The sequence below is a fragment of the Adiantum capillus-veneris genome, chromosome 1 (assembly GCF_014529385.1).
Source record: "Adiantum capillus-veneris isolate H3 chromosome 1, ASM1452938v2, whole genome shotgun sequence".
Classification (NCBI taxonomy): Eukaryota; Viridiplantae; Streptophyta; class Polypodiopsida; order Polypodiales; family Pteridaceae; genus Adiantum; species Adiantum capillus-veneris.
The window spans coordinates 12668203-12688583 of record NC_140931.1 but is presented as its reverse complement, the minus strand read 5'-3'; the positions used below and the strand labels follow the sequence as shown (position 1 = coordinate 12688583).

Here is a 20381-nt window from a genome sequence, read left to right as displayed (position 1 = left end):
CCGTCCGTATCCCTGCCACGTGTCACTGTCCAGCCAGAGAGTCCGTTCAGTGTGAACTAGACCAGACCAACTATACTAACTGTGTCCTGTGAAAGTGACATTGTAGCCCTGCTACAAACTTCAGCAAGTGCGAGCTCAGCTTGCAGAATTGCAACAACTTCTCACATTGCCAAATGTCCAGAAGATTTTGGATGGACTTAAGAACACGCAAGGAACAAATGCCGGTGGGCATCAAGAATATACTGTGGGTGGTACAAAACCGTAGGATGAACATGGTGAGGATGGTGCCGATACGCACAAGGGATCTTCGGATCAGAACAAACGGCCTACAAGAGCAAAGCCCAAGAAAAGGAACTCTCTCTGCTGGATGAAAGCAAGGATGTCTCTATCTCTTCTCCATCTTACTCTCCTGATTATACTACTTCCACTTCTTATACAGTATCTAAATCTTCTCCCAAGAAGAAAGAATCACGACTACTACTGCCCTACGTAAAACTAAAGAAAAGCCCAGATTCAAGAAGGATAGTCGTAAGTCTCATTGACGCCTGAGGATTTTCAAATCTAGCGACAAGGATGTCAAGTTTCACACCTATAGTGGACAAAGAGATATCTCTAAAGCACTATCCTCTATCAGGCAGTTGAAGGTGCTTTTGCAAATGAGCACTTCAAAAAAAAATCCAAGTTGCATCATGTTGGAATGTATGTCAAGGAGACGGCAACCAATTGGTGGTTAGCAAAGATTCTCGAAGGCTCTCAAGCCAAAACGTAGACTCGGTTCAAAGCTGAGTTTTATGAACAATTCCTTCCACCGGATTTCAAGAAGGATAGCCAAAAGGAATGGATTGGCTGGCCTAGAGAGGACATGAGAAAGTCACCACTTATGTTGACAAGTATTGGTTGGTTCTTCTAAAGGTTACTTCTTTCATAAAGATTTCCAACAAGGAAAAGATGCAAAAAATCGAAGTGGGTCTCGTACCACAGCTTCGGAAGAGCGTGAAGGTGTATCCTCATAATACCCTTCAAAGGATGATGGAGTCAGCAATCATTGTTGAGGACCTACAATCTAACTACATAAGAGATACTCCTACTGCAACAGATCATCCATCATCAGGACCAGACACTTAAGTTTAGAAAGATTACACTTTGGATGCTCAAGGGACAACCGAGCAGGAATTAGCACTCTATCCCACGAAACTGGAAGGATATGTACAAGCACTACAATTGAGGACAACTATTTAGAAGCTAGAGGGATGTTGCTAAATCGGCTATTTTCTTATTTTCTCGAGTAATTTCTTTTTATTGAAATTAGGATATTTATATGTGTGCACTTGAACCATAAGGTTAGGAACTGTAGATCTACTGGAATTATTAAAAAGCCATCAGGAACGGACAACCTTGATGTGTCATATATTGGGTGACATTAAGCATCCCGAAGGGGTTGTACCGTTAATTTGGTAGGAGAGACTGGAAAACGGATATTCTTGATGCGTCATGTAATGGGTGACGAGAACATCGGAAAGAGAATATTCCGTTGATCCCGCAGGAAACCCAAACTGGGAACCCGAACTAGGAAAAGGGATACGCGTAAAGACACAAGCACAAGAATAAAGATGGGTTCTGAGAAGCTTTTTCTAAAAAAAGAGGAATATTTTTTAATTGTTTCCCGAGAAAAGCAGACGCTTTCCCATGAGAAATCTATGTTTGCATTGCATCTGTGCCTGAGAACTGCACCCGGGGACGCCTGGAATGTGATTGCATAGCATCCATTTTCAACTCACTCAGTTTTATTGAGTTTTGACTAGGTTCACATAAAAATAAAAGAAGCCTTTTAAAAAAACACCAACGCGAGCTGCTTACGAGTGACGCTATCTTCTTTGCGCAAAAAACAGCCCGCAAGGTTGTGCTACCTGGCTGGCCCTAATCCCACCGGCCCCCACCGGCTATTCTTGTCGGGTGCGGGAGCCTATAAAAGCAACTTCTCTCTCCCACTTTTCCAAATTTTGCCAACGCTAGCTTGGAGGAAGATTCCACCAGGAAGGAGATGCAAGTGATCGCGAGATTACGGAGCACGGAGGTTGTTTTTCCGTGCAAGGTGCTATAGGTACCAATCGTGAATTCGTGATTCGAGTTGTTTCGTATTTGCACGGAGAAGGAGCAACGAGGCTTTGGCCTATGCTCGGAGATTCCGGGAACGGAATCGGAACGGTCTGTAGAGCTTTTACGCTCTGCGAACAGATGGAAATAGATTTCAGAGCTCGTCTCTTGGGAAATTCCCGCAGGGGAAGGAAATTGACCATCCTGTCGGAAGATCTAGAACGGAGGGGTCACTCCGGTTCTTGTGCTTGTAAAAGGATTCTCCCTAAAAAGGATTCTCTTTAAGGGGGGGAACCAACCCATCTTCTGGTCCCAAACTCCTTCAACTCTTTTCGTTGAAAGATTATTTATTTTCAGCTTGATTATTATTCGTGTGCGCTCCCGTTGGCGACATTGCCATTACTTATTGAAAAGCTTAAATACATGTCGTGGTTCATCTTCTTCGCCGTTACCTTTTTACAGAATATTGTGAGAGTATCTTCCAAGTGTCGAAAACAGTGCTTGGGGCTTTGCGAGCTATGCAAGCTCGAAATGGGGATCCATCTTTCTATGTCAATCTTTGTGTTGATGAAGATGCTATCTGGCTACCCTCAAAAGTGAGATCATAATTTTGGTTGTACCAAGGTTCACTCTGATACCTCCATCTGTACTACCTCTGATACATGTCCGTCCTGCTGTAGTCCCTCCTGTGACTCAGAAATCAGAACAATACCATCTACAAACAGCGTAATGTGGGCATGCACTTGCAATTATTGGTGCAGCAGCTTGATTTGTTCACCAAACCATGGCAAAGAAGTTTCTGTCTTCAGGTTCTTCTTATCTTTATCCACACTCGATCTTTTCTTCCCTGTGAATATTCTCACTCTGCTTCAGTCATGTGCACTTCTACGAAGTTTTTAACTCATAAATTTTCATAATGCATGTGAGCAAAGAAAGACTACATGGTAACAGCTGTTTTATTATTGCTATAACTGCATGAATGTGAATACGACTAGCACTTTCTTAAAGAGGCTCACATGCAAATAAATAGAGTATGGACTGTTTGAGACTTACAGCCAAGCCCTGCTGCAGCTCCAGGAATGAATGATGCAAAATACATGTCTGTGAGAGTGGCGAGCTGAAGCATACTCGATCCAAGGATAGCAGGAAGTAGCATCCGTAAAACCTTCAATCATTGAAACAAAATTCTCAAAATATCCCAGCCTCAGATTAACAAAAGCTTGTGTCACTTTCACAGAAACGTTGCATCCAATATCAGACATTGTGCTATGACTTGACAGCTTAGCATAGGACTTCACAAAAAGTGTGGTACGTGTGGAAGGATATAGGACAGTCCCGGCTTTGTTTCCTCTCACAATAACTAATGGACCTCTTTATTTGCGCCAATTTTCAGGAAGAAATAGAGCACTTACCAGAGTGTTTTGAGCAGCTTTGGTGGCCTTTGCAGAGGAGTTTTACCCTAATGGAATTATGCACTGCATTGTTGGCTCTTGGTTATATTCCTATGTCTTCAGGAGATCAAAGATGAAAGCCATTGCAGGTAGGAATGGGTAAAGACTGTAGTAATCCATGTGTCTTATGCCTGTCAAACTTGACCTTCTGGCATACTAAACAACTGCGAGCAAATCGTCCACATCCTTCTTGAGTCTCGGCCAAAAGAAATAACGCTCCACACCTTTCAAGGTGGTGTCAATGCCCCAGTGACCTGTAAAAGGTGGACAATGGCACTCAGTCAAAACCTTTTCCCTCAACGGCTATGCAACCACAACATTGTTTTCTTCATCAAGTAGCCATCCTGTATGGAATACCCCGGTACTATCTCCCCATTCTGTATCCGAGTAAACAAACCGGAAAAATCCGGATTAGTGGCGTACTGATCAACCATATCCTCGAAGCTTCTATGATAAATCGCAAAAATAGCCAAAACTAGGGACTTTCGAGATAATGCATCTGCCACTAAGTTTTTCTGACCCTGAACATGGACAATCTGGAAGTGAAAATGTGACAAGATGTTAGCCCTTCCCGTCTGCTTTTCCGAAAGCTGCTTCTATGACAAGAAGTAGCGTAAACTCTGATGATCAGTAAAGACCGTGAAATCGGCTCCGAGTAGGTAATGTAGCCACTAAGTAAGAGCATGGATCACTGCCAATAGCTCTTTGTCATAAATCTGTGCTACCAATTCTGGCCTTGAAAACATTCTACTTTCATAAGCAATCACACGGCCTTCTTGCATTAAGACCGCTCCCAGACTACCACCACAAGCATCACAATAAACTTCGAATGGCTTTTGAAAGTCTGACAAAGCAAACACTGATCCAGTAGTCAGCTTTTCCTTAAGTGTCTGAAAGGCAGTCACCTCTATCGGTCCCCGGACTCCTTTCTGAGTCAATATGTGCAAAGGGGATGCTACCTCTACAAACTTTTGAATGAACCGCCGGTAGTAAGAACACAAGCCCAAAAGCTTCTAACTTCATGAACATTCTTCTAGTCTAGCCAATGGCGGATAGTCTCAATCTTGACCGGGTCCATCTGTACTCTTGCTGCTGAGACGATGTGTCCCAGAAAGTGTATCTGCCACAACAAAAACTCGCTCTTTTTGGCATTGATAACTAATCTATGATCACGCAATGCGTGAAAGACTTGTAGCGTGGGTCAAAACCGAAAGCATACGATTTCCGTGGGTAATAGCCATCATCCCCAAGATCAAACATGCGGCACTTACCATAGCCATCCACCTGCACATCATTTATATTCAAGCCTGTGTCTGCACCTATAAACCCAAAAATAAACCACCCTAGCAGCTCTTCATAGCATGGTTCTTTAGCACCCTGCATCCACAAGCCTTCGTACACATGGTGAGCATGTATACCAATCCCGGCAGCTCTTCATAGCATGGTTCTTTAGGAACTTGCATCCACAAACCTTTGCACACATGGTGAGCATGTATACCAACCCTTGAATCACCTGCACAGCACACAATTGTCCAGCCATCTACTAGAGAAGTCTCCATATCATAATCCACAACAAGAAAGCCTTGCAGTCGATGCAAATCTACCTGTAAAGCAACCTCCAATAGCATATCCATCAAGGATATAACACACAGCTGCAATACCTTGCCATTTGCCTTCACTTGCTGCCTAGCCAAGCACACCTGTTCTCCCTGCAAAACTGTTTCCACAACCTCTATAATTGCTTAAGGACCGATCTGACACCCAACTCTTTAGCCACAAGAGTATGACCTGCTAAACCTTCAACCTACTCTTCAAACACAGGCTCAATCACCATATCATTGAACAAGCAAGACGAAAACGGATCCAATAGCTCGTCTCCTGCAAGGTTGGCAACACCTTTCTCTTTGCATGGAGCCTCGCTCTCATAGGCTGCACCTACACCGGTCTCCACAAAGCCCATTGACAGAGCTACCCCTCCACGGCCTGTAACAAACTGCTAACGTGTCAAAGCCTAAAGAATGGAGCCAACTTACAGATGTGGGCCAAGGGGCCTAAGCCCTAAGAAGAACAAGTAACAGAAGAAGAAGTCCTACCAACTTATGGGGACCCCGTTCGATGGGGCCCCAAGTGACATAAAGGAAGAAAATCAAGCAGGATCCGGACACACGCCAAAAACTGAAGATGTGGCAGATTTTTGAAAATTGCGCTCGCATGATGACGTGGCAGGCTGTACGGATTTTTGAAAATTACACTGGCAACTTTTGGCATTGCTTTTTGGACCAGAAGCTTTTCACTGTAACTGCTTTTCAGGCCAAGGGCCTTTATATATGAGGCTAGGGTTCATTCTCCGGCATGCTTCCTGGCGAAGGTGCAGAGTCTGGAGTACCGGCTTGTACTTTGATGATGCAATATAAAGAAATACCGAAAGGGGCGCCAAGGTTTGGGGCCAATACTCTCTAGGGTGGAATTTGGCCACTCCGTGTCGCGTGTCGTCTCTCTCTTTCAATTCAGTTGTTATTGAAGTGCTAAAAGTCTGTTCAATTTGCTCTTTTCTATTGGCACGTGGTGCCCGTCTTGTGACAGTGGTATCAGAGCATCAGGCGTATGCTTTTCTGAAAGCATACGGGTCCCACGAAAAAGAGCAGACAGAGCTATTGGAATTTTACTGGAGGTATCTTCGCCTTCCAACCCGGACTTATTAGCCACTCCCACCCTTACTTCATCGCGCATCGGGCGCGCTCCCATGTTCACCGCTCATGTCTTACAGGGCATAAGCCAATTAAGATCGCTTGCAAAAGAAGGATCCAGATTTGTTTCAAGTCACTGTTTTTTTCAGAAGCAGTGCCATGCAGATGTTAATGTCTACAGCTACCAAGCAGCATACTCCAAGTACTTGGCAAGCTTTCAAGAAAAAAAAAAATTTGCCCGAAGTTATATGGTTTCTGACATCTTCCTTCAGAGTGAAGCTTCTGGCAGAGTGGGGTATTCTAAAATGCTTGTCATGAAAACCCTAGCAGATTATAACTTGAAGTTTCTCGACATCTCCCAGTAGATGTCTCTTCACGAGCAAATGACCTTGGAGGTCCGGTGCGATTGTTATGTCTTGGGACTACCATCGCCGCCAGACAAACACTCTCTGTGTTACCATATACATGTGGTAGTGATGTGTGTGAACACACTAGGACCGCCGGGGCATTTTTTCCCTCTTTAGGAGATTTTTTCCCCCGAGCATTGTATATACGCCCATCACTCTAGGGCTATCTATCTTTCCATTGCACACTAAGTAACACACTCTCTATTGTGTGCCTTGAGCTTCCTTCGTCTTCTCCAAGTTGTGTGTGTTTCTCTGCAACCCTAATTCCAACAATTGGTATCAGAGCAGGTCACGTCCTCCCGGGCTTAGTCGCCAGCTGCTCCAGCACACGCCTGCTCACTTTCTCCGATTTCAGTGAGCTTTGGTGAGCGTTCGCAGGTCGACAAAAATTTTGGGCAAGCTCGAAGAGCTTGGTCTGCTCAGAATTTTGATTTGGGCTCATTTCAACCTCCGTTTCCACTACAGGCAGTACTGCACAGGCTATTTCATCATATAGTGCAGAATTTCTGTCAATGCCGTTTTCTGCATAACAGGTGCCTTATAATCTTCTACGGTTTGTGCTATATAGCACAGGTTGTTCCCGCTCCGTTTCTCCTATTTTCGGGCAGTTTTCACATTAGGTGCAGCATTTACCATGGCTGACAACAACAACACAGATGTGTTCAAGATGTTTGTTGCTGAGGACAGGTTGGATGGGGACAACTACCCTATGTGGTCTTATATGATGCAACATGTTCTTGTGTCAAAGGGTGTCTCGAACATTGTGCAGGGCATTGATGTACGTCCTGGTTCTGAGGATGTAGGCGATGTTGAGGATGTTGCAGGTCTTGCTGCAAGGATTGCAGCTGTTAGAGTTGTTTTGCCTACGGCAGAACAAGCTCGTTGGGATCTTAAGGATGCGCAGGCTCATGCATTGATTGCGTTGTCTGTGAAGCGCACCATTGTTCCTCACATCCGTTCAACAAAATCTGCACAACAAGCTTGGGATATTTTAGCAGGTCTTTATGCAAGCCGCAATGAGGCTAAAATTGCTTTGCTGCGTAAAGAGCTGGAGTCGAAGATTATGCATGAGGAAGATGATATGGACACTTTCCTTGCTAGTGTTAAGGATATCAATGAGCAGCTTATTTCTGCAAGTGAAGTCATTTCAGACAGCTCCCTTGTGTAGACTGTTCTTGATGCCTTACCAAATTCCTACCAGACTTTTGCTAGTACTTGGAGATTGATGACCCAAGGAAATCCTCAAGTTGTCAAGTTTGATGCATTATGCACATTGCTGTTGCAAGAGTCACTTTCTAGAAAAAACAGGACTAGGCAGCGTACAGTTGAACAGGCTTTTATTGCTTCTCAAAGAAAGGGTGGTAACAGTAATGCAGCCACTTCTTATGGTTCTGCTGCGAGTGGCAAAAATTATGTTCCTAATGCTTCTGCTGGCAGTACTTCGTTTGGCAATTCTGGTGATAAGGGCAAAAAGAAGATGCGTTGCCATTATTGTAAAGCCAATGATCACTTGATCAAGTCGTGTCCTAAGTTGAAGGCCAAAGAGGCTAAGAAGAAAGAGGGTGGTTCCACTGCAAATGCTGGTTCCACTACAAATGCAGCCATTGTTGAGTCTTCTGTGAAAGGAGACTGTGTTGCTGATGTTGATGCAGAATGGGCTTTTAGCGCAGAGTGCACTTACAATCCTGTTGTCCATGATGCATGCTTGTCAGTTGCTGCAGATTCACATGTGTGGTATTTCGGCAGTGGTGCTACAAAGCACATTACCTCACATCGTGAATTGTTTACCTCTGTTGAGTCTGTCCCTCATGGGAATTCAGTCACTTGTGCCAACAACGCCTCTTATCCAGTTCAGGGAGTTGGAAAGATTGTGCTCACTGCTGCTATTGGCAGTTCCTTCACACTTGTTGATGCACTTTATGTACCTGGGATCAAGAAGAATCTCTTGTCTGTATCCGCACTTGCTAGGCTTGGACTTGTAGTCAAATTTGTGGATGACAGATGTACAGTTCATGATCTCAGTTTTGATGATGAAATTGTTGCATCTGGGCTTTTGTGCCGTGGGTTGTATAAGCTCACTTTGTATGACAAATGTGGACAAAATTTTGCAAATACTGTTGCAGATTCAAGGACTATTTCATATGCAAAACTTTGGCATGCACGTTTTGGTCATCTGAATTTTGCCAGTTTGCTGCGTTTGCAGAAATCTGATATGGTTGCTTCTTTGCCACCTCTTAAAGCACCTGTCAAACATGTTTGTATAGGCTGTATTTTGGGTAAGATGCAGCGTTCTAAGTTTCCAAAGGATGGTTCAATTCGGGCCACATGCAGGTTGCAGCTTGTGCATAGTGATGTTTGTGGACCCATGCAAACTCCGTCCTTGGGAAATTACCTGTACTTCGTGACTTTCATTGATGATTACTCCAGGCATGCATGGGTATTTCCGCTTAAAGCGAAGTCCGAAGTGTTTACGTGCTTCAAACAATTTCTGGCTATGGCAGAAAATGTCTCGAAATGTACTATGGGCACCCTCCGTTCTGATCGAGGGGAGGAGTATACGTCTCATGAATTTAATGCATTTCTGGCTAGTTTGGGATAAAACACCAATGTACAGTGCCTTATACACCTCAACAAAATGGTGTTGCTGAGAGGAAAAACAGGTCACTGACGGAAATGGCACGATGTATGGTCAAAAGTCAAGCTTTACCGCATTCTTTTTGGCTTGAGGCCATTATGTGTGCCACTTATGTACTTAACAGGTGTCCTACGAAAGCTTTGCAGTCTATTACTCCATATGAAGCATGGCATGATAGAAAACCTTCTATTGAGCACATGCGTGTTTTTGGCTGTTTGGCATATGCTTTGGTGCCACAAGTGCAGCGCAGAAAATTGGATGATAAGGCTGTCAAATGTATTTTTGTTGGTTATAGTGCTGAAAGCAAAGGTTACAGGTTGTATCATCCGCAAACAAAACGTATTCTGGTTTCACGGGATATAGTGTTTGTGGAAGATTCTGTTTAGCCCTTGCTGTCATGTACTAGAGACGGTAATGTAAGCTCACAGGACATTTATGACACTTTGTTGCCTCTTTTCAATGGTGGAAATACGAATGTAAGTTCCAATGAGGCAAATGTACAGCCTATGGGGGTTTCTGAAAATGTTTCAGATCAGCCTATTACTGATATAGATGTACATGATGTACTTGATGAGGAAAGGGCTGAAAATGAGCAGGCTAGAGGTATGCCAAAATGGCTGGTGCACACTTTGCGTGACAGTAAATTGGATGCACCTTTGTCTAGTCGTACTCGTTCAGGCTCTCGCCATGCATCTTATGCATCAGATTGTTATGCTTTGGCTGTGTCTAGTCTACATGATGTTGAGGAGCCTCTATCTTTTGATGAAACACAGAATTCAAAAAATTGGATGGCTGCCATGCAATTAGAATATGATGCACTTATAGAGAATGACACATGGACTTTATGTGATTTGCCTCCTGGCAAAAAGGCCATTGGTACGAAGTGGGTTTACAAGTTGAAACGCAAGCCGGATGGTGAGATCGATCGCCATAAGGCTCGACTTGTTGCAAAGGGTTATGCACAGCAAAAAGGCATAGATTATGAAGAGACTTTTGCTCCCACTTGTCGTATGACTACTATGCCTTTTCTATGTCCATTGGCAGCTCATTTTGGTTGGGATGTACATCAATCAGACATTGTTACAGCTTTCTTGAATGGTGACATAATTGAGGAAGTTTATGTAACGCAGCCTCGCGGTTTTGTCATAAAAGGATAAGAGGACAAAGTGTGCAGATGTAAGAAGGCTTTGTATGGGTTGAAGCAATCTCCTCGTGCTTGGTATGAGAAAGCTGACACTCATTTGGTCAAACCAGGCTGTCGTAACAGTCCAACAGAAACCACATTGTATGTAAAGCGTGAGGGTGATGTACTTCTCATTGTGGTTCTTTATGTTGATGATTTGTTGATCACTGGACCAAATGAGAGACATATTGCTGAATTTAAGGCTGATTTGAATGCTACTTTCAAGATGAAAGATTTGGGGTTGTTGCATCATTACTTGGGTATACAGTTTAAGCAGTGTGATGGTGGTATTGCCTTGTGTCAAAAAAGTTACATAGAGACATTGCTATGTAAGTTTGGACTTGAGGATTGCAAACCTATTGCCACTCCCATGGAAACAGGTTTGAAGTTAAGTCTACATGATGCAGGCGATCCTGCTGATGTCACTCTTTACCAAACTACTGTTGGCTGCCTCATCTATGTATGCAACACGAGGCCGGATATTCAGTTTGCAGTCTCACAGGTCAGCTGATTTATGCATAGCCCAGGGTCTAAGCATTGGCAGGCTGTCAAGAGGATTTTCCGCTACCTTAGTGGCACTTTACATCTTGGCTTGTTTTATCCCAAGGGGGGATCATTGCCGCAAGACTTACATGCTTTTTCGGACTCAGATTGGGCTGGTTGCTTTGACACGCGAGTGTCCACAAGTGGTTTTTGTTTCATACTTGGCAGTTCATGTATATCATGGTTGAGCAAGAAGCAACCTACTGTGGCCACTTCAAGTTGTGAGGCTGAGTACAGGGCAGTCTTCACAGCTACGGTTGAGTGTGTATGGCTTAGACGCCTTATGGCTGATTTGGGTGTTGGACAGGACACTGCCAACACTATCTACACTGACAGTCAGAGCGCATTGGCAGTTGCGAGAAACCCAGTTTTTCATGCTCGCACAAAGCACATTGAGGTGCATTACCACTATGTCAGGGAGAGGCTCTCAGCAGGAGAGATCAGCTTGGCTTATGTGCCAACACAGGACAACCTTGCAGATCTTTTCACAAAGGCATTGTCTCGTGAGAAGCTTGAAGCTTTCCGCAAAGCTTTGGGCTTACTCCCCTTTGTGGATTGATCCTGTCCTCAGGGCATGGCACTTCCCTTTACTCATGTGCCAGCTCACGTTCACCACATCACTCCAGGGGGGATTTGTTACCATATACATGTGGTAGTGATGTGTGTAAACACACTAGGACCGCCGGGGCATTTTTTCCCTCTTTAGGAGGTTTTTTCCCCCGAGCATTGTATATACGCCCATCACTCTAGGGCTATCTATCTTTCCATTGCACACTACGTAACACACTCTCTATTGTGTGCCTTGAGCTTCCTTCGTCTTCTCCAAGCTGTGTGTGTTTCTCTGCAACCCTAATTCCAGCAGTCTGTCCAAGAGCTGATGGACCATGCTGTGGTTGTCTACGACCTTATGGAAGGAACCTAACCCTAATTTTTTATGCAAGTTTCAGGATGGAAAGTCAGACGACTTTTCGAGCTCGACTGATGTCAAGATTGCTTTTTAAGTTTCAAATCTGTTTGAGAACTTGTTTGGTGATCCTGTTTGGAATTTGTTTGAAATGGATGCTATCTGTTTTAAACCTGTCTTGGTGCCGATTTGAATTGTTTGACTCTGGTTTGATACTGGTTTCAATGATTGGTGATTTTACTCCCCATTGGAGTAGTGAGAAATTATGTTTGAAAATGCTTGTTCATACTCATGGCCCGGACCCTTGTGGTTATTTGGGGGGGGGGTATTGAATGATTGAAAAGTGCTGTTTTTTTTTACTCATGGCCCGGACCCTTGTGGTTATTTACGGGGGGAGTTGTTGTTGTGACTCCCGGCCCGGACCTGGATGGTTATGCGGGAGGAGTATTAAGAAGTCTGAGCAGTGGTTACTCTGCAGGCTGCGGTCTGGGGGGCATTTGGTTGTAAAAGGCCTCTATATCTCCCGGCCCGGACCTTTTTAGGTTATGCGGGAGGAGTGATAAGGGAGTCGTTGAATATCTCTCGGCCCGGACCTTGTTAGGTTATGCGAGAGGAGTATTCATCGGCGGCTTTATGTTTCTATGTCTTGTAACATGCATATGTGAGCATTTGTGTTGCATTGTGCTGTGCCAACTACTGAATCCTAATTGCATGAGATTGCCTGGGTAGGTAATTTTAGTGCATCAAGACACCCATGTAAGATGAGTACGGTCTCGGTGTGATGGCTAATTTTACTACGCCGGAATATCAAGAGTTCCAATATGGACGAAAGGAGAAGCTAACTCCTTGATCAAAACAGCCAAAAGGAGAAGCTAACTCCTTGATCAAAAGAGCCGAAAGGAGAAGCTAACTCCTTAACAAAAAGAGCAAACTGATTGTCCCTCGGAATTTTTTGAGCTAACTTGAGTTGTTTTGCAGATATGTTGTAATCGCGAACGATTACTCTCTTTCAAGAAGGGGAGATGTAACAAACTGCTGACGTGTCAAAGCCTAAAGAATGGAGCCAACTTACAGATGTGGACCAAGGGGCCTAAACCCTAAGAAGAACAAGTAACAGAAGAAGAAGTCCTAAAACTTATGGCGACCCCGTCCAATGGGGCCCCAGTGACATAAAGGAAGTAAAATAAAGCAGGACCCACATACACACTCACGCATAACTGATGATGTGGCAGCTTTTCCGAAAATTGCGCTAGCATGATGACGTGGCAAGTTGTACGGAATTCCGCGTTTTGCGATGGCTGATGACGTGGCAGGCTGTACGGATTTCTGTAAATTGTGCTGGCAGCTTTTTGGCTTTGCTTTTGGACCGGATGCTTTTGAGTTTGAAGGCTTTTTCACTATAATTGCTTTTCAGGCCAAGGGCCTATAAGTATGAGGCTAGGGCTCATTCTCTGGCATGCTTCCTGGAGAAGGTGCAGCCTGGAGAAGGTGCAGAGTCTGGAGTACCGGCTTGTACTTTGATGATGCAATATAAAGAAATACCGAAAGGGGCGCCAAGGTTTGGGGCCAATACTCTCTGGGGTGGAATTTTGCCACTCCGTGTCGCGTGTCGTCTCTCTCTTTCAGTTTAGTTGTTATTGAAGTGCTAAAAGTATGTTCAGGCTGCTCTTTTCTATTGGCACGTGGTGCCCGTCTTGTGACATGGCCACACACCAACTTTGGAACCCTATAGTGCACCTCTACATGCCCATCAAGGCAAGGTTTCCCCACCCCCTACCTAGACAAATCACTTTGACATACCTCTGCTATTGTTTCCAACTCCTACAAGTCATTCTCAAGAGCCTGTTCTTCAATCAAGTCAGATGTACAATGAAACCATACCTCCTCTTCTAGAAGGGACTCACCATCACAAGATACAAGAGAGAGTTGCTCAATTGGTTGATTCACATAGGGTACCTCTGCATCTGCACTAGCTCTTCTTTGACCTCCATTGGCTTGTATGCAACTCGTGTATACCTTCTACCACTACATCCACATGCAAAACATCATAAGTTTCAGACATAGACACTTCCGGATTCCTCTTCTGAACTCTTCGGTTCTGGCATCTCTGCTCGGAGTTACCTGGAACGCCCCGGAACGGGAAAGGCAACTGGATCCCTGCAGAACCAGGGAACGGCAAGGGGTCCGGAACGGGAACGGCTAGGGGGAACGACAAGGGGTCCGAAACTGGAACGGCGCCGAACGGGTGGCATAAACACACCCAAACAATGCAATTTTTAGCTCTGTGTGATTGAATAGAAGTAGTATAGAGTCCTTTGACTCTGATACTCACAAAAAACTTGACTTAAAGACCATTCAACCTTACTATGGCAAACGTATGTCGTGTAGACTTGAGAGCTTGAGAAGGGGAGAGAGAGAGGGGGAGAGCGAGGGAGCTTGAAAGTAGAGAGAGAGAGAGAGAGAGAGAGAGAGAGAGAGAGAGCTTTTAGCCTTGTAGAGTCTAGACTTGATAGCTTGAAAGACGCTAGAGCTTGAGAGCCGAGACTCGAGAGGGTAGAGCTTGAGCCTTGGCCCTTGAAAGCTTGTGTGCATTGTGACAGTAAGGGATGGGGGGAGGGGCATTTGATAAGTGGGAGGCTCACAAGATAAAACACCCAAACCTGAAAGTCTCACCTTTCCAAGCCATTCCAGGCCGGCTGTTTTGGTATCACATGCTTGTCTGGAACGTCTGGCAGTTCTGGGCCGTTCTAGGCCATGAATACACCCCTGGAACGCCATTCCGGCGATCCTTGCCCATGGGATGGCGTTCCACGGTAACACTGCCTCTGCTACCTTTCTCGTTGCTGATTCTGGAACAAGCACTTCCTCTTCATTTCACCACCCTTCATCACATGGCATCCATAGTGATAACATAAATAGCTCAAAATCTGCAATCCACTCGTCCGCATCTTCATCACCTTTGAACACCACACCAAAATTTTGCTTCATCTTGATTCACGAACGCTTTGCCAAGGAGCAATCAGTGGTCCTCAGTGGGGACACCACAAGATGGAAAGGGGGAAATGGGAACACACCCAACACACAATCCAAATGCCTCTCGATAGCCCAGGGTTTCCACGGCACCCTGTCCCCTGATTAGCAAACGCACAAACACCCAATCTGTCCACCTCTGCTACCTGTGCCCATACCCAATCGACCCTGACTACACACCCCCAATTGCAAAACATATCAAGATTGCATCCACCTATACCCCTTCAGAGCACCACAAACCCACAGATAGGCAATTCAATAACCAACAATACTCCAACCCATGTCAAATCTCTGGCATGCACCCAATCACCTTCGAGCTTGCACATTAGCATACATCGACATCCACATAGGGAGAACAAATATACCGGATACACAAGTAGACTGTGTAACAAACTGCTGGCGTGTAAAAGCCCTGAAGAATGGAGTCAACTTGCAAATGCTGGCCGAGGGGCCTAAACCCTAAGAAAACAAGTAACAGAAGAAGAAGTCCTACCAACTTATGGGGACCCCGTTCGATGGGGCCCCAGTGACATAAAGAAACTAAAATAAAGCAGGATCCACACGCAAAAACTGATGACGTGGCAGATTTCCGAAAATTGCGTTGGCATGATGACGTGGCAGGCTGTACGGATTCCCGCAATTTGCGTTGGCTTATGACGTGAAAGCTGTACGGATTTTCGTAAATTACGCTGACAGCTTTTTGGCATTGCTTTTGGACCAGAAGTTTTTGAGTTTGAAGGCTTTTCATGTAAACTGCTTTTCAGGCCAAGGGCCTTAAAAAATGAGGCTAGGGCTCATTCTCTGGCATGCTTCCTGGAGAAGGTGCAGAGTCTGGAGTACCGGCTTATACTGTGTTGATGCAATTTAAAGAAATACCAAAAGGGGCGCCAAGGTTTGGGGCCAATACTCTCTTGGGTGGAATTCCGCCACTCCGTGTCACGTGTCGTCTCTCTCTTTCAGTTCGGTTGTTATTGAAGTGCTAAAAGTCTGTTTAGTCTATTCTTCTCTATTGGCACGTGGTGCCCGTCTTGTGAGAATGGTATCAGAGCATCAGGCATGTGCTTTTCTGAAAGCATACCGGTCCTACAAAAGAGCAGACAGAGCTATTGGAATTATATTTAAAGTGTCTGTATCTTCGGCCTCCGACCCCAGCCTTATTAGTCACCTCCACCCTTACTTCATCGCACATCAGGCACGCTCCCGTGTTCATCGCTCTGTCTTACAGGGTATAAGCCATAAAGAACCCAAGACATAGAATTCATGGATTCAACAGAATATTTGTAGTTTCTGCTCAACAAGCTTCACGACATTCTTTCGCGGCATCCTCAGCAGAATCTTCCTATGCTGCAAAGTTTTCAACAATTTTTGAAATACATGTTACCCCCTCTAATGCCCCAGGTGGTACCTCCTCCTCCGACACCAGAAAGTACGAGAGCTTCCAACCGGCAACCTTCTCAGCCGTCTGTTCTGATCGGGGGAGTCTTCAGGAATATGGTGCAGTCATCTGACCCTAACCTAGTGCAACCCCCTTTGCCACCGCCATTCCCCCACCTCCACCACCACCAAGCTACAATGGTTGGAGCCCATATGGATACCCTTATTATCCATACCCAGAATATGTGCCTAACCAACCCAAAGATTTCAAAGATGGCGGCACGACAGTCAAATTTTTCACCTTTTCTGGGGTGAAAGATCGCAAGAAAGCATTGCAATTCCTACAGCAATTCAAGAACATCTATGCTTTGGGGAACTATACAGAAGAATCCAAGATTTCTCGAGCAGCAGGATTTCTTAGAGATAATGCTATGCAATGGTGGAGTTCAATCGCGACACAACCGCATGCTCCAAGGACCATGCAAGCTTTCAAGACAGTTTTTGCACGTAGTTACATGACTTCTATGTTTGAAGTCCGAATTTTGGCAGTGGGGCAACTTGAAAATTCTTGCCAATGAAACCATGGATGAATATAACCAAAGGTTTCTCAACGTGTACCTTTCGATGTCCTGCTTTAGATTTGTTCCCTTGGAGGCCCAATGCGAGCGATACACCATTGGAGTACCATCACCATTGCAAGAATATTGTCTATCCAAGCAAGTCTCCACCATGCAAGAACTTATGGACCATGCCGCAGTCGGCTACAAACTGATGAAGGGAAAGCTATAGTTTACCACAGAAGAATCTCTGGCCACTAATCACAACTCTCGCCAACAAAGAACAAGCTCTCAAGAGTCTCGTGAAAGTCAACCACAAAGGCCTCGTTTGACACCTCAACAACGAGACACCTTACTACAAGAAGGCCGATGTTTCAGATGCTTTCAAACAGGACATAACTATTTTGGTTGTCCCCAACGCACTGACAGACCCGTGGAGCCGACTCCCGCGTCAACAGTCAACAAAAACCTAGGACCATCTCCAGTCAAACGAGCTAAACCGGCTATTGGATTAGTAGCTGACATCTATGGCATACGCCTTGAAAGTACAAACAAATTGTGTCGAGCATATGGCAAAGTCAATGGCTTCAAAGCCCTTATTTTCTTTGACCCCGGAGCTACAGAGAACTTCATCCATCCAGGATTCTTAAAGCAGATGCACTTTGATTATGATGCAGAGGTGGAGAAATTGAAGTTGAGCTAGCCACGGGGCAAACTCAGAAAGTGGTACCGCTCATTGGTGCTCTTCCAGTGACTATTCAAGATTATCATGGAAAAGCTAATTTCCACATCATGAAGTTGAGCAATTGTGACGTTCTATTAGGCATGCCTTGGCATGACAAGAATGATGCGACTCTCCAGGTTCGGAACCGAACCATCACCGTGATGCAGAAGGGCAAGCCAGTCGTCCTCAAAGTTCGGTTGTCCGAACAAAACCCTGAATGAACTCTCAAGTTGTTTAATAGTTAGATATTTTTTAACTTTGTTTGAGAAAGTGTTGCTTGAAACTTTGTTTGAAATGGATGGTCTCTTTTTTGAACCTGTCTTGGTGCCGATTTGAAATGTTTGACTCTGGTTTTAATACTGGTTTCAATGATTGGTAATTTTACTCCCGGGTGGAGAGTGAGAAATGATGTTTGAGAATGCTTGTTCATACTCATGGCCCGGACCCTTGTGGTTATTTGCCAGGGGAGTATTGAATGATTGAAAAGTGTTGTTACTCATGGCCCGGACCTGCATCATTATTCACAGGGGGAGCAGCACCTCCAAATGACACAGGCTGCGATCTGGGGGGCGTTTGTTTGTAAAAGGCCTCTATATCTCATGGCACGGACCTTTTTAGGTTATTGCGGGAGGAGTGCTGAGGGAGTCGTTGAACATCTCAAGGCCCGGACTTGGATGGTTATTTGCGGGGGGAGTGTTCATCGGCGTCTTTATGTTTCTATGTCTTGTAACAGGCATATGCGAGCATTTGTGTTGCATTGTGATGTGCCAACCACTGAATATTCGAATTGGATGAGATTGCCTGGGTATGTAATTTTAGTGCATCAAGACACTCGTGGAAGATCAGTACGGTCTGGGTGTGATGGCTAATTTTACTACGCCAGAATATCAAGAGTTCCAATCTGGACGAAAGGAGAAGCTAACTCCTTAACAACAAGAGCAAACTGATTGTCCCTCAGAATGTCCCTCGGAAATTTTTGAGCTAACTTGAGTTGTTTTGCAAATATGTTGTAATCGCAGAGGATTACTCTCTTTCAAGAAGGGGAGATGTAACAAACTGCTGACGTGTCAAAGCCCTGAAGAATGGAGTCAACTAGCAGATGTCGGCCGAGGGGCCTAAACCCTAAGAGAACAAGTAACAGAAGAAGAAGTCCTACCAACTTATGGGGGCCGTCCAATGGGGCCCCAGTGACAAAGAATCTAAAATAAAGCAGGATCCACACGCAAAAACTGATGACGTGGCAGGTTTCCGAAAATTGCACTGGCATGATAACTTTGGACACCCCAAGTCAAGATTCTACCGTGACACAGCAGAGATTCACTTCAAATTAGTTTAATTATCACAAGAGAGTCGACACCGCCCGACATAGTTCCGTGCCAAGAGATATTGGCCCCAAAGACTGGCGCCTCTTTCGGTATTTAATTTTACATTAATCTTTGAGCAAAGTACAACTGAACCCACGGGTGCTCGCTCTCAGACTCTGCGTCCAGATGCTCTGAAGAGTGAGCCCCTAAGGCCACTTATAAAGAGAGTACAAAGGGTTGCTAAAAGCAAAGCCCCAAAAGCATCTTAAAATCCAAAGCCATAATCTCCAAAAGAAACTGGTCAAAAGCTGTCTGCGTAATCTGCAGAAAACCCGTACACTGTCAGTGCAAAAAGAGGAAGTCCGTACACTGCTACCACGTCAGCAGAGTCAGCGAGTATCGCAGAAATCGATACAGTCATGTCAGCCTATAGGTGCATTTTTCGGGCGTCCGTACTGGCTGCCACGTCAGCATCGGGTGGCTTTGTCACGTCACCAATTTGTGATATGGCACCCTATACGGATGTTCCGCACCTTGCGCTAAGGAGTTTTTGGTGTAATTTTTTGAAGCAGAGCTTTCGGGGAGCAATGGCTTTTGGAGCAAGGGTTTTCACTTATATGCTTTTGGCCAGGGGCCAGCTTTTGTTGAGAAGTTTTGCAAAGAGACTTCTCCACCCACTTCTTGACCATGAATTCTCTTGGTTGCTCATGAATTCTCCTGGTTGCTAGGGAAGCTTGACAAACAAAGACTTTGTTCATGTCATGAGTTCCGCAAAAGTCTTATCAGGTTGGAGTACTAAGTTTGCCAACTCACCTAAAACCTTCTCTTGAAAATTACCTGGTCATCTGAAAGCTTCATAAAACTATTGCCTTAAGTGTTGCCCAATTTGTAAAGCGGTTCTCAGAAAACTAATTGTACCATTTGTCTCCTAGGCCATCTAGTGTTAACGGGAAGAGCACTAGGAAGGCAGCTTCTTAGTTGAACCACGACCTCTACAAAGAGATACAAACCTCCATGCGTGGTCGTCTGCATCCTCTGTGGAGAACCCCTTGAAAGTAAAACTTTACCAGAATGCTTGTCAGCTCCTCCATTGCGGCCTGCTCAACAGCCAGTTGTAACACGGTGGAAAGTATATTGGGGGAGGTGGCATGGGTCGTGAGGAGCTGGTTGAGATAGATGCCAGAGAGGGTAGTGGAAGCGGGGGTGGAGAATTTCTACTAGGTAAGAAGGCTGACGCTTTCTATGGTAGTACTACATAGAACTCCGTAGGGGGCTTGGTGGATCTCTAGACTGCCTTGTATGTGTCATGCCGTAGCAACAGAGCCACTCAATCTCTGGGGAATAAGACCCTTGAACTTTCTGGACAGTCTAGACCGACTCGACTAGACCAGGCTAGCTAGACGAGGGCAAGGGTGGACTAGACCAAACTTGACCAAGTTGGAAGAAGGCCAAAGTGGACTCGACCAGGCTAGACCAAACCAGTTACAC

At 45.0% G+C, this 20381-nt stretch overlaps 1 protein-coding gene across 5 annotated transcripts in view; it reads right to left on the bottom strand.

Moving 5' to 3' along the window:
- The window catches only part of LOC147464337 (uncharacterized), a 163653-nt gene that overhangs the window by 46534 nt on the left and 96738 nt on the right, over window positions 1–20381 (bottom strand). For all 5 annotated transcript variants that reach the window (XM_086514216.1, XM_086514226.1, XM_086514203.1 and 2 more), the window contains one exon: window positions 3148–3259. In XM_086514216.1, coding sequence (XP_086370342.1) covers window positions 3148–3259 — 112 coding nt within the window. The remainder of the gene's footprint in view (window positions 1–3147; window positions 3260–20381) is intronic.